At 45.6% G+C, this 17,956-nt stretch overlaps 2 protein-coding genes across 2 annotated transcripts in view; one reads left to right on the top strand and one right to left on the bottom strand.

The window, feature by feature from the left end:
• The window catches only part of LOC135395963 (uncharacterized), a 372,855-nt gene that overhangs the window by 73,268 nt on the left and 281,631 nt on the right, over positions 1 to 17,956 (bottom strand). The window contains exon 8 of the mRNA XM_064627047.1: positions 15,968 to 15,999. Coding sequence (XP_064483117.1) covers positions 15,968 to 15,999 — 32 coding nt within the window. The remainder of the gene's footprint in view (positions 1 to 15,967; positions 16,000 to 17,956) is intronic.
• Positions 14,661 to 17,956, top strand: part of LOC135394990 (leucine-rich repeat-containing protein 24-like) — a 133,217-nt gene continuing 129,921 nt past the window's right edge. The window contains exon 1 of the mRNA XM_064626134.1: positions 14,661 to 14,856. The gene's annotated coding sequence lies outside the window, so the exon portion shown is untranslated. The remainder of the gene's footprint in view (positions 14,857 to 17,956) is intronic.

Genomic DNA, 17,956 nt, shown 5'->3' with positions numbered 1-17,956 from the left:
CACGAACCTGGACAGATAGAGGGAGGATAGCCGGAAGTGGAAGGTGGACGACTTATGGTGTCTTCGACTGGTTGCTTCCGATCGCTCTAGAGCGAAGTTTCTTCTTCGACTGGTCGAAACGGAGCACTCTCATTGCATTCGATTGGTTCATTTGGAGCCCTTTCCTCCAACTCGGGGCGCTCTGGAGTGCTCTCACCAACGCCGTCGGAGCGGTTGCGAAATCTGGTTGGGTTCCGGTCACGTGACTGCGACAGCTTCCGCTGAGTAGTGTTCCTGTTCCGCCATGCCTGCAATGCTCCGCATTTTGCGTCGCCGTCGTTTTGACTACGAGGGAAACACCGGATATCACGTGAATTAACATTCCCCCTCCGCTCTTCTGTTCGAAGCTGTCCATGTTCAGCTTCTGCGCGATCCCTCCGGCTCGGAGACGGAGTGAGATGCTGTCTGACCCGCTCCAGCTCAGAGTATCGGGACGACCAGTCGAAGATACCATTAGTATGCGTGCGTTGTTTAGTATACGTCCTGAGACGACTTCAAGACATCTGTCTGATGTGCGTTGCGAAAACCCAGGGAAAACACTACATTGTAGAGCTACCCATTGTCAGTTCTTAGATTCCACCATCTGCCCTCTCTGTGCACTATTCATAGTCTCGGTCGCGCCAGGGTGTTAACGTGGGATCAAAGAAATACAAGGATGCTGCGAACAGTACGACCGAACTCACAATCTCACAATGTATTCCAGATCCCTCAGAGATCTGAGGCTACTATTCAATTTCTTTGTGTGTACATTCAGAGTCCGTATATTTCGGTAACGGCCCTCTGACAGATTTTGTTCTTCCCGAAGACCAGTAACAGTCACGCTTTATCTTAAAGTCCTATCTTTTCTTTTATCTGTTAAGCCTGCACCGATATCTGAGGCGCACACGAAAAGTTCAACTGATGTCGCTCCGATTAGCGTCCATTCCCCACAGAACCGACCGGCATCGAGCGGAACAACCTGACGAATCGGCCCGCCGGCCGGCCCATCCGAAATTTCTCGGGAGCCCGTAAATTTGAGCCTTTCAAAAAAGCATCGATCTGCGAGAGGCTTTCCAGAAAGTTTAGCAAGAATAAACGCTCCAGATGGCGGTAACACATTGCGCACCCCTCGTGTTAGCAGCGCCATCTATCTCGCAAAGATAAAAACCCATCTCTTAAACGCGCATCCCTTTCCTCCTTAAACTTTTTTTTTTCGCACGCTGCTAAGCGACCAACTGGAAAGAAGGAGGACTGAAAGAAAAAAAAAACCTAAAAAGAAAGCAGAGAGGAAATATATGTAATTTACGCAACGCGTGCGCGTGTGAAGATTAAAACGAGGCGCTGGCAACATTTTTCACGCCAGATAAAGGATCTAGCAGTATAGGAGTACGCGTTTTGGAATCTTGCTTGTCTTGGATTGTTTCTTAAAGGGAGGAACGGAAATGGGAGCGAGTGAAGCGCCACCGCGTGCAAGGTTACGATAGCAACGGGCGTCTGCACCCTGATTATAAATGGCTGCACTTGAGGTAACACGCGATAAGTCGCTTCTGCCGAAAGTTTTCTTCACACTCTCGTGGGACAGAAGAGAGAAGAAAAAAAAAAACGAAGGAACATAGGGTTGCAGGGGTGCTAAGTTTTAGGCTTAACGTTCAAGGGAGCGGAATAGGGGAAGAAGTTAAGCTGGCGTGAAGTTGAAAAAAAGCAATGTATTTTTCCTCTTATACTCTCGTAATTCTCCTTCTTCCTTTTTTTTTTTCCAAGGATTGTACACGCTCCGTTTAGGATTTTAACTACTTTTAGTACCATTAGTAAAAGTGAAGCAATGCGAGCTCAGTGGCGAGAGAGACAACAGTACAGAATGCGGTACGGACGCATTTGAAAGAGGCTTTCGCGAGTCTTTTTTAATTTTTATTTCGCAATCACTCAATCAGCCATTCACGAGACACGCCAGTCGATAATTTGTATGTGTGCCGCCTCAAAAAATTGCTATATTTTCGTCGATATAATACACACACGCACACAATACCGCAATTTGGCAAAACTTTTTTTGCAAAGCTCCTCCCATCCCTTTTACGTTCAACGTGACAACTATGATCATAAGCAGACTACTTTTTCCCACTTGAACTTCAACGTGCGCTGAAATCTCAGCACATGTCATCCCACGCGTCCTTCGGGACGGACGTCTTGTCCGTGGAACCAAGTGGCGAATTCACTGCCAGGTTCCAACTCGAAACCTTGCTATCAAAAAAGAGGCATGTTACAAACTGATCCACAGAAGCCGGTATTCTACCGGACATCGCAAAACTTCCCATGTGAAAAAGTTGTCAGGAGCACCACAACGTGCAAAAAAAAAGAAGAAAAAAAAAAGAAACAAGGATGCTCCTGTAAAGGGTGCTTTGCCACTGAATACCACACTATGTGGCAAAACAAACTTGACGTGGCGTTAAGTAGGAAAAGAGCAATGTATTTTCACTCTCGTAAATCATCTTCTTCCCTTTTCCTTTTTTTCCAGGATTGTAGACGCTCCGTTTAGGATTTTAACTACTTTTAGTACCATTAGTAAAAGTGAAGCAATGCGAGCTCAATGGCGAGAGTGACAACACTACAGAATGTGGTACGGACGCATATGAAAGAGCCTTTCGCGAGCCTTTTTTTTTATTTCGCAATCAATCAATCAGCCATTCGCGAGTTGATCATTTATTTGTGTGCCGCCGAAAAAAAATGCTATATTTTCGTCGACATAATATACACACACAAAATACCGCAATTTGGCAAAACTTTTTTTTTTTCTTTGCCAAGCGTTACGTTCAACGTGACAACTATGATCATAAGCAGACTACTTTTTCCCACTTGAGCGTACTTCAACGTGCGCTGAAATCTCAACACATGTCATCCCACGCGTCCTTCGCTAAGGACTTCTTGTCTGTGGAACCGAGTGCCGAATCCACTGCCAGGTTCGAACTCGAAACCATGGCATAAAAAAAAAAAAAAAAGGCATGTTACAAACTGATCCACAGAAGCCGGTATTCTACCAAACATCGTAGAATTTGTCATGTCAAAAAAAGAGGTCAAGATCACAAGATGTAAAAGAGTTTGATGCTCCTACAAAGGGTGCTTTGCCGCTGAATAACACACTATGTGGCAAAATAAACTTGAACTTGACGTAGGCGGCATATCCCTGAGTTGGGGGTGAAAACTAGGAGACGAAAAAACGAACCGGTGGGGGGGGGGGGGGTTACAACACAACAATACAAGACAGGACTCGAACCAGCAAGCTGCTGGTTTGAGTCTTGTCTTGTGTTCTGGGTTTGCTTGCCATAAACTCTGGACTATGCTGCCACCATCATACTCGCTTCTATAATGATTTTATGCTCGATGTTGATATTGGAAAAAATAAAATGAAACAAAAGGGAGAGTCTAAAGGAACATTAGGTTCTTCCCTGCCACCGCATGGGCATAATACAATATTCCAACGCTATAGACAATCTGTTCGTCAGGAAGTCAGTATTTTATTGTCTGTGCTCTTCGGCTATTGAGCTTTGGTGTTTCTGAGGTCCAGTAAGTGTGGGCGCAGAAACGTTCTAATTTTGGTCCCGAATTCTTCAACATATCGTCTTTCAGGCCTAAACATTTTATTGCGCACAAGCACCGCGAAGCAACCCTGGTAGAAGGGAGCACGGCCGGTGGCAGGTTTCGAACCCACAACCTTCTTGTCTTCAGCATGACCTTGGAGCTTCACCATTTTTGCCAGATGCAGCATCACTACGCCAATGTTTTCATTCTATTTTATTGTATCTTCTCTTTCCTTCTTTTTTTTTTTTCAGGGCTAACACATCACTCGGCATGAAACGTAGCTCGCCGATACTTCAACTTCACCGACTCCGCCAGCCGGGAGCTAAAAGCAAATCAAGATTTATCGCCGCATCAATCGAAAATCGCCACTGATAAGGAAGTGAGATATCCACGTAAAGTCACCGAGAAAATCAAATCCGTAAACCTTTGAACTTATCTTCTTTTTTTTTTTACTCCGTGTTAGCGCCGCGAAGCAACTGTGGCTATGAGCGGCGTGCAGACGTGGACAGATGGAGAGAGGAGAGCAGGAATGAGTGGGGGACAGGGGGGTTAGTATGCGTCCTGGGCCGACTTCAGGGGGAATTGTCGCGACATTCGTCTGGAAAGTCTTCGGGGAAACCCAGGGAAAACCTGAGACAGCGCAGCCGGTGACGAGATTCGAACCCGTGTCACCTCCCCGTGGAAACCGTCTCGCCGTGGAAAGCGATCATCCTAACCACAATGTCACGGGAGCTGTCTTTGAACTTTTTTCAAACGTCTAATGAGCTCCGTGTATTTGTAACGGCGGGTACTGATGACAAAAAAATACTTTATGGCGGCTGTCATCGCGATGAATGAATAATTATTTCCTGCTGGTAGTCAAAGCGTACAACGTCCCCGTACTTTTTTCTTTCTTCGTTTTTTCGTGGCCCCTTTTAGTTGCTTAACGGAAGCTGAATTCCATCCATCAATCTCGTATTGTTTAGCAACGCCCTCGTAGCACTATATATGCACTGAATGTACGTGTCTACAGGGCTTGTGGACGTTTTCGGGAAGCCATCTTTTCAGGGCTCATCCAAATCTTCGGGAAGTACGGGCTACTTAGGACTTATTAGGACCTATTACGTGCGCCTATGAAGATCTCGCTCAATTTGTTATACATGTGTATTTCATAAACAAAATACAGAAACCGACACTGAAGATTTTTGTTTGAAGTTTAATTTGTACAAGCTTTCGCGTGGAGGTCCACGCTCCCTCAGGTACCTGGTACCTGAGGAAGCGCGTGGACCTCCACGCGAAAGCTTGTACAAATTAAACTTAAACAAAAATCTTCAGTGTCGGTTTCTGTATTTTGTTTATGTGATCTACAGGACTTGACTCCCCTCTTCGTATACGCTTCTTCTACATGTGTATTGCGAAGGAACAGAGCAAAGGGCAGTCAAACGCTATTCAGTCTACTTGTCTGTCTTCCTATTTCGTGGAGGAAGTAAAAGGAGAAAAAAGAAGAAAATGAAATAGAAAAAGAAGGAAGGAAAAAGAAATAAACTCTCTGGTTGTTCGTCACTGATCCAGACTAACTCGTTACTCATGTCGCCTGTATAGAATCCCCAGAGGTATGGGTTCCATTCCCTCTACCGACATGCTCCTGGCTCTAATTGTTGCATTCCTGAGACAACGCTGGTATGGAACTCGGGTCTTCGAAATTCACACGCGGGTCTGCGCGTACTACGTGGATAAAAGGTTCGCATGCGTCGCCGTGGCCTGGCCGCACGTTGATCGGCGGGATATCGAACTGGGCTTCTCCGTTTGACACCCAAGCATCCCGAACGAAAGAACGTTGTAGGGTCCGCGTGATCGTGGATCACTTTCATTTGCTGCATACTCCTGTCAAAGGTGACGTAACAGAGAATTCCAATACGCTTTCCAACTTCGTCGCTCCCATTCGCCAGAAACTCGATGCCAATTTCTGATCCGTAGCATCAAGCATGAAGTCAGATGTAACAGATGACTAGCGAAGCGAGCTCTCACCATTGAGCGGTGGGTGTTCCCCCGACTGTTCAGCAAACATGTAAACGCATTGTTAGAGCACGGTCGTTGGCTTTTCGCGCCCTTGAAATTGATGACCCGAACACATCGAGCGTTCTGTCAGTCTGTAGGTCCGTCTTTCGCGGGTACACCCACACGAACTCCACTGGGAACTCCATGAAACGGGGCGATGGCACAGATAAGGTATTCATGAGGTACATATCGGCGTACCAGCATCGTGGCCGAGTGTATACAGCCCCCGCTCGCTCGTATAGTAGCCCACAAGGTCACGCTGAAGGTAGGAGTATAGAAGCCTACTAGCCACACGCACAGCATGGCACAAGACATCGGCCATTTTGCAGTAAGGCACCAGTTCGAAGAGTTCGCGGTTGGTGGCGTTTGTGCGCAGAAGAATTCATAGCAGTGTATTAAAAGGGTCTGCCAAGGCTCGAGTTGTCAATCAAACTTAAGCGCTATACATAGGTTACTGTTTTCTACGAAGGCCGCTAGGACACCAAAATTTACGCAACATGTGTCGCTTGGAACGGCGAATTTCGTGACAAAAAGACTAATAAATCCATAATTTCATCTGTGAGTGCGTATATATCCTCTTGCGACCATCCGCAAAATCAGCTTCGACTTTCGCTCTGCTATCATTATTTACGCGGAAATGATATGTTTCGTCCTGATGATAGTTAATCCCCAGACTTGAGTATTGTTCTGTGGTTTGGAACTCGACTGGCAATGCTTTTTCCACATACGTTGAAAGAGCACAGCTGAGGTTTGTTCGTATTTACTTTGACAGATATTTAGGATGGCGGTACTATTACGATTATGTAAGAATTCTTAATCGTTGTAACCTTGAGAGACTGGAAGTCAGATTCGTGATCTCATGTTGTTATATAAGCGTGCAAAGTGACTTATCTGTAGTCCCGATTTAATTGAGCTACTCAGGTTTTCCGTACCTATAATGTGTCTGAGGCATGTTTATGTCTTTAATGCGCCTGAATGTTTTCATCGTAACCCTATATGACTAGAATTCAATGGCAGTATAATTATTATTCTGATCCGATTTTTGCTCCCTCTCTGATAATGTTTAAGTATTTGCTTTCGGTTGGCAGTGCTTGATTTTTTATTTAATCGTATTTTTTTCCTTTTTTAATTGTCCTTTTGTTTTATTTTCATCGTGTTGGAGGTTTAGTGGTCGTTTTATTGTTTTGAGCGATGCACCAATCGTTCCAATCCAATCCAGTTTCCAACATTGTGACATCCAGTACATAAGGACGAAATATAACTCTGATTGATTGATTGATTATTTAAAAGAAAACCAGGGAGAAATTGAACTTGTCTCCTGACTAGTTCTGCTACTCCCAAAACAAAACAACAAACAACAAACAACCAAAAACAAAATATAACTCTGGATAGCCTGTACTAACTGCGACCTGTATTTCGACCGGTGAATTGCCAGACACCTAAGAAAAGTGGGCGGAGCACCATGTATAGGCAGGTCCCATTAACAGCAAGGCTCCCTTTTTTACACACGGCTCTGGAAGAACCTGGCATTGTGCTGATCATTGCACGGCCTCTCTAAGGAACCTGACCCGACAACGTCGGTAACAGCATCTACGACATGGGTGCAAGGCGCTGCCGCAGTAACACTCAGAGCGAAACAGAACGCTTCGTCGAGGCGTGAAGTCGTCGCGGACACGGTGATGTAATAGACCACGCAAATGGTCCGAGTTAATGATACCCCAGGGGCCTTTAACTGGAATACGTGACTAGTACGAGGCCTAACCAAGGTTCTTAAGCAGCAGACGTCTTCCCATGGGCGATAACCGGTGTGTCTGGTATCGTTGGCGTACAAGAAGTTATCAAGCTCATCACCGTGAGGAGGTTTCCTGCGGAAGTGGCAGTGTAAAGACGGCTTTTTAAATCCGGGCATTAGAACTGTTTCGTACGCGCACATGTACTGTTGGGGGACACGGTTAGTTAAAATCGCCTGTCAGTACTTCGCCGTCCCGTATTCCAGTTTATATTACGTATATATAACCATATAACGTATAACCATATTAACATTAATTATTAATATTAATATAATATTTATATATATATATATATATTTATTATATTATTTATTTTATATTATTATATTTATTTATTTATTTATATATATATATATTCATATTTATATATTATATATATATATTATATATATATATATAATATTATTAATATTAATATAACCATATTACGTTGATTGCGCTTGAAAGTGTTGTGTCACGCGTGTTTATTACTCGAAAGAAATAGCCTCGCAACACCTGTGTATTTGAGGTGCGATAAACCACGGAGTGCTGATTTTAGACAACCGTGTCCACTACAGTACATTGGGGACCACAGGAGCAAGTAGATGGCATTGTCATCAACAAGTACTTCGATGAAACCGCCGATTCGTTTGTCGACGTTATAGCGCGTATCCCCCAAAATTAGCGAAATTCGAAATATAGGGAGTGGATATAGCGAACGTCAGGAAGACGTCGGTGACTCCTTCGCTGTGTTCTCGCAAGCCAAGGCTGTATGCGGTATCTAGCACGGTTCTTCCTCTATCAAATCACTCAAACGTGCACCTCCACGTTTTTTCTTTTTAAACCCAATCTAACGTAACCTGAAACACCCCGACAGAAAGCTGCGCTGGACTCAAGTGTGTGGGGCTTCGCGATGAACACCAAAGAGCACGGCGTATGAGGAACTATACGTATCAAGGGTCCTACGGGTCCTAATACATCAAGGAATAAAACGGTAGTTATGCACCATTTGTGGAAACAATATGCACGTGTGCTCACATCAACAGATTAAGCTTGTAGCGCGAAAGTCCCTGTGGACTCATTCTTCGATGCCTTCCTCGCAACAACAGACTGGTCGAATCTCTGTTTCTTGTTTGAGGTGGAATGGCACAACTTGCGTTCCTTTCGTCGTCTTCTTGCACATGCCGAGAAAAAAAAACAAAAAAACACAGGACGTTTATGGTTGTGCAACACGAATTTCAGCGACGGCACCGTAGGCATTGGGCCGTCATTTTAACCGTCCAATTCTAGTCGAAGCAGTGCATGGTGTTATGTTGTGATGTGGATAATTTACTCTTAGCGTCGGGCAACCATGGTGGTATAGTGTCGAGTATAAAAGCATGCACAGCCAGCCAATAATGTATTTCACCGTGGCAGCGCTGGAGTCTGCATCTTCGTCTTCAACACCACACATGGCAAGTCACCGGCTGCGCTGTGAGATAATTCTTGAACCACAAGCGATCGTACACCGCGCACTGTACCCAAAATGGGTTTTCCCTGAATTGCCCAGTGAAGCTCTTCGTAGCGCCTTCGGCTTTCGCTTGCCGCTGTCCTTGCCTCTGCTTCGACGGCACGCATGTTGGGACCCTGACGTCGCACTCTCTTGTTTGCAGCCACGGCTGCACGACGAGTTGGGTCGTCACGAGCTCTGCGCTTCCGTTCGCGTACTCGTGCCCGCCACAAAGCTTGTGCATTAGCTGGACCCGGCATCTCCATGGCGTCTGAAGCAGGTCACTAAGCGTGTTGCTTTTTTTATTTTGTTTTACTCAAGCGTTATGTTAACATGGTTCTCGTCATTAATACTGTGTTCGCTTTTCCTTCTGCGGACGACGCTGACGCCCACGCCGCGATCTCAGGAAACGAAGCACTAACAGCTGTCGCTGTAAAAGGAGACAGGGTCGAGGTGAACAAAGTGCAACATCGTTTATGGTTCGATCGAAAAACGTCCGCACAGTGGACGGCCATTCACAATTTTCTCAACGACGCTGCTTGCTGTCACGCATGCGATGAGTAAAGTGAACTCCACTCTAAATCTGGTCCTTCGAAGACAGAAAAACTGTAGCAATATGATAATAGCGCTGTCTTCCGATCATTTCTGAGAGGAACGATTAATGATTTACCTACCTGTGTCCCGGTATAGGAATAATTATAACAACCACAAAAAAAGCCGCATTGAGAGAAAGAAGCAGAGATAAAGATAAAGAGAGAGAGAGAGAGAGAGATGTAGCCGACGTACACGACACGGTTTGGAACACAACAAATAGAAAGTCGCGGTGGTGCTGGTGGTGTAAACAGCTTTCCGTTGTTGACCTCACAATTGTGGGCGGCATCATCACGGCTGCAGCCTGTAGGTGAGATGACGAGAAGAGATGAGGGTGAAAGGCGATTCAGATCAGTCGGTGGTTGATCGATATTCCAAGTCCAATTCTAAGCTATAGTTCGAGATCACGACATTACAAAAAAGTCTCCAAAGGAGCCCTATGAAGGAAGCGTGCTATAGATTCCGGGCTATCGTGCGTTTCCTGCGGGAACGTACGTCTGGGGTGCACGATATCCTGGACGGCAACGGCAAAACTCACCTGTCAGCCGCAACCTCTAGCGGAGAGTTATCTTTTCATGTCCGAGCGCAGCTAGTCGGACGGAATGATTCCCAGCGACAGCTGGAGTTCGCAGTCGGCAGTTCATCAATACCACGGCAAAAGCAAACGGTCGAATTCGCGGACTCGTCACTCATTTTCCGGTCTGTCAACAGAGTCCGTACGATGTTGCTACAGCGCGGTGACCTACAAGGTCCCGGCGCTCACTCTCGAAAGGGACACATTGTTTTCTTACGGTCTTTTGTGTCCGTCGAAGGACACCTTTCACGAAGGGACCTCCAATACGTTTGAACACGACGACGTTTTGTTCCAGAACAATATGCGGAAGACCATTGAGCGTTGGACAACGGCGCCGCGTGTAGGAGATGTAATTACTACACGGACGCCGGAAATCATCGGCATTTCAGTATTGCGTTAAAGACGGGGCACGATAAGTCAAAGGGAAAATTCTGGAAATTGGGAGCGATTTATTTGTTATTTAGTGTCAGCCTCACGAAGCATATGTGGCTATGGGCAGAGCAGTCGCGAGGCCAGTTTGCGCCTGGGGCACGGTAAACGTGAGCCCCCCTCCTCTCCCTCCTCTCTCTCACTGTCGTCAGAAGTTCTGCAAACAAAGAAAAGAGAACGCCCATTCGCACTGCCGAGATCGTAAATTCAAATTCTCTTCGTTCCCGCTTTATGCTGTACAAACAACCTGCCAGGGCCTGCCGTTCGGCGCCCGGGGCGGCTGCGCCTCTCGCCCCCCCATCGCTATACGGCTCTGGCTATGGGTGCTCTATATCAGAAAGGTATCCAAACCCTCAAAATAAGTACCCAAGCAGCAAAATGTACTGAAAGTCGAGTGCAATAGGGGTGGACGGGTAGGTGGAAGACCTTGAACAGACTCTTGAAACTAAGGAACATCGATAACACACATACCGTCCACCCCTATTGCACTCGACTTTCAGTACATTGTGCTGCTTGGGTAACTAATACCCAAAACGCACTGACGCAGGATCCACATCGCGCGCAATCGTGATTAGGCAGCGATTGCGATCGTCTTCAGGTGCGGACAACGCGAGTCTCGGCAACAGAGATCAACAACGTAGACACTTGTCCCGCGTTCGCGAACGTGATTCCACACTTCAGACAGGGTTGGCACAGGCGCAGTGGCCTTCCTTTCACTTCTTCGTCTTCTCTCTACTCGCACTGCCGGTTCCGGGCTGGCAAGATGGCGGTGATGGCAGCGGCCCATAACGAAGAAAACAAACATGGACAAACGCCGAAACAGATTTATTTTTATTTATTTATAAATACTGTTGGCGCCCTTGACGAGCCGTAACAGGAGAGATACAATTCACACAGCAAATATTAAGTACAGTAACTACTCAAAGTCAAAACTAAACCTCAGTTCCTGCATGCACCAAAACAAAAAAAGAGAAAAAAAAAAAAGAACACTCACCCATACAATATAGAAAAGGAGAAACAACAACGGAAGAACAAACAAAAAAGCAAAAAAAAACAAATAAAAGAAAAACAAACCATGAAGCTGATGAATGGACGTTTACATAAAGTCATCTAATGCCCTAATAAAAGCTGGTACATTGTGCAGATGTGCTACTACATTTCCTGGGAGCCTATTCCAATCTTCAAGAGTACGAACAAAATATGAGATCAAAATACTATTTGCATACATGTGAATATATTTCGAGTAGACATCCTGGACCAATGTTTTCTTTTAATCTGAAACTTCAGTGGGAATTGTGCAAAGCTCTCACCAGACGGTGTCAAATTAAAACCTGGATCACGAACGTGAAGTGCGGGCGGCGCAGCGTGTCCAGCGGGATTGCGCCGACCAGTATTGCGGGTCGACCCAGATCGTGCGCGACAGTGCGTTTTGGGTATAAGTTACAGTTATAGCTGGCCTGCAAAAATAGTAACTGAGTTCCAGCTACTGTTACTTAGTAGTACACCTACTTACTTGTACTACTTGTACTTACTTAGTACTGCTAGTACTACTAGTAGGTACTTAGCAACTTAGTAGTGCAAAGTAACTTCGTTACTTTAACGTACTTTTACGTACTGTAAAGTAAATTCATTACTTTACAGCTACATTATAAAAAGTCCAATAAATGTGACTAAAAATTGCTTTGGCGCATGTACTGTCCATGCATAAATATACTGTGTTATAGACAGGGGATTTCCTGTGGGTCAGTCTAAGGCCATCCTGGTTGCGTATGAGATGACAAGATTCCTGGAATTCCTGGTTGAGAAAAACGGCAGGGCATTTGAAGCCTCGACAAAGTGACGCGAGGAAAACATGGTAATACCTGAGTAACTTAGTTACTTTAACCACAGGTGGTAACTAGTTACAGTTACTGCCCAAGACTGCTCCTATACAGGCGTGGACGGATTCTGAAAGGATAAGCAAGAAGCTGTGGGAGATAGGAAGATCACTAGGCATCCTGGGACGACTTCAGGAAGAGGAACTATGCCGACATCTCTCTAGAAAGCCTGCCGAAAAACACAGGGGAGGAAAAACTGAGGCAGCGCAGTGGGTGTTGAGATTTCATCTAATCACCTTCAAACGCTTAACGTGACCTTGAAGCTATTACCAATGAGTGGTAGTTGATAAAGTATACGAATTATGCGCTGATATCACTTCGTTTTTCTTCATCACTCTATTCCTCACCTCACAACCAAGTTGTTGGTGATGAACGATGAAGAAGGCTTTGTTTGTTTCTGTCCCTTCTTTGTCGTTCCAGCCTCAGAACATCAGTTTATCTCAAGTTGTTGGTATCGTTCTTCCTCTGCTTATTGCTATATGGTTCTGCTCATTCGACGCCGTTCTTCAGTTCTCCCACCTTACTTTGCTGCTTTTTTTTAGTCGTTTATAATTAGTACAGTTAGCAAACCATTCTTGAGTTTCCGGTCCGCTGAACAGCGGCCTGCAGAAAAGGCTGTGAAAAGCAGGTGCTATAGTACAGTGTACACGATGCTATGTCGTGTGGTCTTTTGTGAGCTGCTGTCCGGGGAGAAATCCCACGCGTGTGCACCGTGAGAAAAGTCAACATTGGAAAAACGAGTCCTTCGACGCATCTGCCTTGATGGAGAGCCGGTGTGCGGAGTGGCACGCGATGCGGGGAGACTCGTGCTATAGTTCGTTCATGTGTTGTGTTAACAGTTATCTTCCTTTCTGTTTTTCATTCTACTTTGTCGTTTCAAGGCGTCCTCCCACTCGCTGCTTTTTCAGAAACGGATTCCTGCTTCCACTGTTTGGATTTTTTTTTCCCCTCTGTTCTTTATCGCGTGCGAATTCGTTACTACAGATAGAACTGTGGGGATACAGGCGAGCTGGTTGTGACTGACAAGCAGTAACCTCGTGGCTAACCTCTCCTCAAACCCATAACGAACGAGAACAGGGTTTTGAGTATGAATGTTCGTTGTACGCACGTGAGAAACATACAACGTGAGACACCGGTCTATAGTACGGGTCCTGGGCAGACTTCTCTCAGAGGAAGACGTCTCTCTGCCGGAGAGTCCAGAGGAAAGCAGTGAGATTTGACACGACATTTTCCATTCTTTAGTACGACCTTGCGGCTACTACGAATGAACGGATGCTGTCTCCTCCATGTTACGCTGAGGTACTAGAGTACCTGCTATGACCTGGATGAAAGATAGTGACTAAACTGTCTTTCCTGCGGAAAAGATGGCTATGGCTTCAAGCATAGCGTCGAGATCTGCAGTCGTTAATCAAGTCTGCAACATTAGATATATTGCTAGAAGCGACTAATAGATCCGTTCCGTCAGTATAATTGAAAGCTCCATGGGGGAGTCTTGTCCGACTACCACGAGAAGGACAAACGAACACCAGTCTTATAATGTGCCTACAAGGCGGTACCCAAGCAGCAAAATGTACTGAAAGTCGAGTGCAATAGGGGTGGTCGGTATGTGTTTTATCAAAATACTTCAGTTTCACGAGTCTGTTCAAGGCCTTCTACCTACCCGTCCACCCCTATTGCACTCGACTTTCAGTACATTGTGCTGCTTGGGTACATACTCTTCCCGTGCGAAGAACGCCTTCTTGGTGACTCCATCGACATCCCCGTGCACGCAGTGTCATCAAAGGGCGTACACTCACTTTAACCGTAACAGTTTTTTCCATTCAGCAATTCAGCTTCTAGACTAAAGATCACGCGCCACTCTTCCGTTTGGAGCAGTGATATAGATTTGTTTCCACAAATGCCCGATAATTACATAAGCGCACCGCCATTAATGCCAGTCATTCCATTACTCTCGGCCGGTAATTTCGCGCGGCTAATAAAAAACGATGGAGCAATCCGAGCCCACATACGGCTGCACCAAACCTGTTTATGTTAGGACGAAGCAACGGAAACGTTCAGCACCACCAACGCCCCTTCTCCGCGTCGATCCACACTAACAAACCGAGTTTGCGCCAACACAATGCCATAATGGTCCCCCCTAAAGTAAGCAAAAAAGGAAGAATAAAAAAAAAGGCATCGTGGAAAGGAGAGCCACCTGGTGAGAGAACAGGGACCTAGCGCATGCGCGAAACGACGTTCGCGACCAATGGCAGCGGGAGCCCGGTCGAAAAAAAGGGGGCTTCCGCTCAAAGTGTTGGCGCTCCTCGACGGGACAGATGTGAACGGATGCGGCTGTGCATCGGCCGGTGGATTCTGTGGCTGCGGATTATCATAGATGCTGTGCTGTCACATGTTGTTCACCTGTGTGCTTCGGTCGTAGTGTGTTCCACATCGAGGGTATGACGACAAAAACAGAGGATTAACGTTGTTTCTTCGGGTCGGTCATTTCCGTGGAACAAGGTGAGACACATATTGAGACAAGAGAGATGTTGTGTCCTATGATGCTCTGTAAGAAGGCGTTGCGCGTGCGCGGTTAAGAGAAATAATGTTTGTAACTTCTCAACAAGTTCAGTGAAACATTGCTGAGAAAAACAATAAACACGCTCTTAATACCGCTTCTCCACCAATGTGTACGAGCGCGGAGGGTGAATATTCCCAAGTCGTTCGTATGGGTGCCGCAGGATGTTGTCAAACACATATTGCCGGACGCGAGCCTGAAACGTACTTTGTCGTTTCCATTTCGCTCCAGTTAAATTGAACGCATAGTGGAACCACTGGAGACTGCTTTCTGGGACCGTTTTCATAAGAACAAAAACAGACGCAAAATTAATCGCAATAAACGGAATTATATAACAAATTTTTGCCAGATTTTCCTCAGAGTGCGGGAAGATGGCGTTTCGTAAGGTGGAAACTGAACGATGTCTCGTAGAACGATTGCCCGGTACAGCGGACATCGAACACTCCGACCGTACAGTGTCACGATTCGCCGCCATCCGCGCCATGTAACCGTTAGCGCACGTTCAACCGGAACCGCGTAACACGACAGCGCATTGCTACGCCGGCAATACTTGTTGTATAGCCCCGTGTAAATGCCATACGATTGCCAATATCATATGTCGCGTGTACTGTGATCCCGTGTCAAGCTTTTCGAAATGCCGTTTCGGCAAAGTTCGTGTCATGATGCCTTCCGTGCAAGAGGCCTTCTTTCCGTTCTCGTACAAGATTTGTTTATGTTTCTCTCAATCATCCGGTCTTGACAGGGGTATAGTATATAGGTGTAATAATGGCGAGTACACATCGGCGGAAATCATATCAAGCTTTGGTTATGCATAATATAGGTCAAGTTGATAAGGTATAGGAGATTCCGTGAGACAGGACAAGAACCATCGAAACGCATGTGTACTTTTGCCACTACCTCTAGTACCTGCTCTAGCGATGTGTTATAGTGCACGTTATGTGAAGTTTTTGTCGTGTGCTTAGGTGATGCAGACACGCTATACAGATCAGTTTACTTTGGTAGTTCCTTTTTCTTTTCTTTTTTTTTTCGCTCTCTTTTTAGGTAATAACTTACCTGAGGTTCTTGATGCTGTCCGTGTCGGTGTTCTGGAAAACCATAAGAATATTAAAATTAACTTCCTTGGTAGCGCTAAAATACACGGACGACACAAGAAGACGTATGTCTGGCTAAGTGGTCTGGGGTAGCCAGTCTGACTTCGTCGTGACTTACGTCCCCAATTTTTTCTTCCACTAACACATTACATCACATCACACATGTATGTATATTCGTCTTGCGTCGTCCGTGTATTTTAGCGCTACCAAGGAAGTTGACATGCACTACCAACACGGCCAAATGAAAGTCATAATTAAAATTAAAACCCTGCACGCTATTGAAATATTCCAACAATACTGGTAAGGAACAATTTGTCGCGCGAGTAATCAGCAGCGAAATGTTCGTCCCGGATGTAGGGAACGCCGGCCACTAGCAACATATCCCCCCCCCCCCCCCCCGCTGGATACAACAAAGATGAGGAGAAAGGGAACTTATTAACGGATTTCAGTCATTAACAGCTATCGACGAGGCGACGAACTAAGCAAATATGGAATGCGCGTCATTAATGAATAACTTCGCTCTCAACTCTCTCTCTCCCTCCCTCTCTTTTTTTTTTCTTTTGTCTCTCGCTATCTTTTTTTTTTATTATTATTATCGAAAAATGTCCGTAATCCCAACGAAGTGGGACTAAATAAGCAGTTTATACCAACGAGCTGGAGGCCGTGGGTCGTAATTCAAAAGCAGAACATGCATGGTCCGAGAAAATGCTCGCATAACCGGGAAATAATTATTCTTTTGTGTGTCACATTCAAACGCAAACTCAGATTATTGCATGATACAAAAACGATACATATGTCAGTCAGTCCATATGCACCCGCGACGCAAACCACATGTACTCTATCTCACAGTACTCATATTCTTTCCAATAATTACTTACAAGTTAAAGAAAATAACACGCAAACGTCACTACTTAGCGATGCACCAGACAAAATTTTATGAATGGTATTTAGTGTAGAAACAACAGGTCGATTGACTTACTGTTAAGATTGATTGACTAGACAAAATCAATTTATTAGATTAAACATCAAGTCACTAACTAAAGCGGAACCTAAGTATGGCCCTCAATACTTTACGCGGTTGTTCAAAGGTATACTGCTCGATTTCTCTGTGCCGCTGGTTTATCGATCTGTTAGAGAAACTGAATGACTGAGTAAAATCATGTTGATTTAGTAGGCAGTAACGATACTAATTTACGAACGAAGGACGAACACACCACAAGTACCGTACTTTATCGTTTTCTGTTACATTTGTTGTTGTTGTTGCTGTTGTTTTTCTGAGCCTTCCGAAATAGTTACATACACTTCGACTGTGAAACTCAGCAGACCAACCACGGACAAGCCAAAAAAAGCTCGAAACTATTCTCCAAAGACCTCTCCCACGTGCAAACTCCCTGTCTCCCGTTTCCCTATGTCAGTCCTCACCGGGTAGTGCAGTCATAACCGCACTAACTCAAACTCACAGCCGTCGCATAACTCGCTCGACATAGCACGACAGAGGCATTTCGAAAGACACATTTAGAGCGCGACTCACAACACGGAGAGAGATGAAACAGAACCCGTCTAGTGAGAGGGTCGTGTCAACGGAGCTTCGATTTAAACAGTCAAGACTCAACATCCTGTTGAAAAGAATGCATTCCATGTGGTTCCGTTTCGAGGAGCGGTGAATGGGGAGTATCATCGTCCTCCAGCGGGAAGTGCTGCCGCCGTGTGGCAGCTGTCGCGGCTACAACTTAAATCTCACGCTCCGCATTCCTAGCTGCCACAACCGTGATATCGTAAACACGCTGCACGGTCCCCAATTTATGCAGCACCTCCTCCCCCTCACTGTGAAAGAATGGAGGAATTGGGTGACGGTGTTTCGGGATGGCACCGCTATACGGATCCTCTTATTGCGTAACGCAACTCCTAGCGCTATATACATGTGACGTGATCCTTGTCGCGTGATCTGTAA

This window comes from Ornithodoros turicata, chromosome 5, assembly GCF_037126465.1.
Source record: "Ornithodoros turicata isolate Travis chromosome 5, ASM3712646v1, whole genome shotgun sequence".
NCBI classification, from domain to species: domain Eukaryota; kingdom Metazoa; phylum Arthropoda; class Arachnida; order Ixodida; family Argasidae; genus Ornithodoros; species Ornithodoros turicata.
The sequence above is the reverse complement of the archived record's forward strand: the minus strand, read 5'-3'. Positions and strand labels throughout refer to the sequence as shown.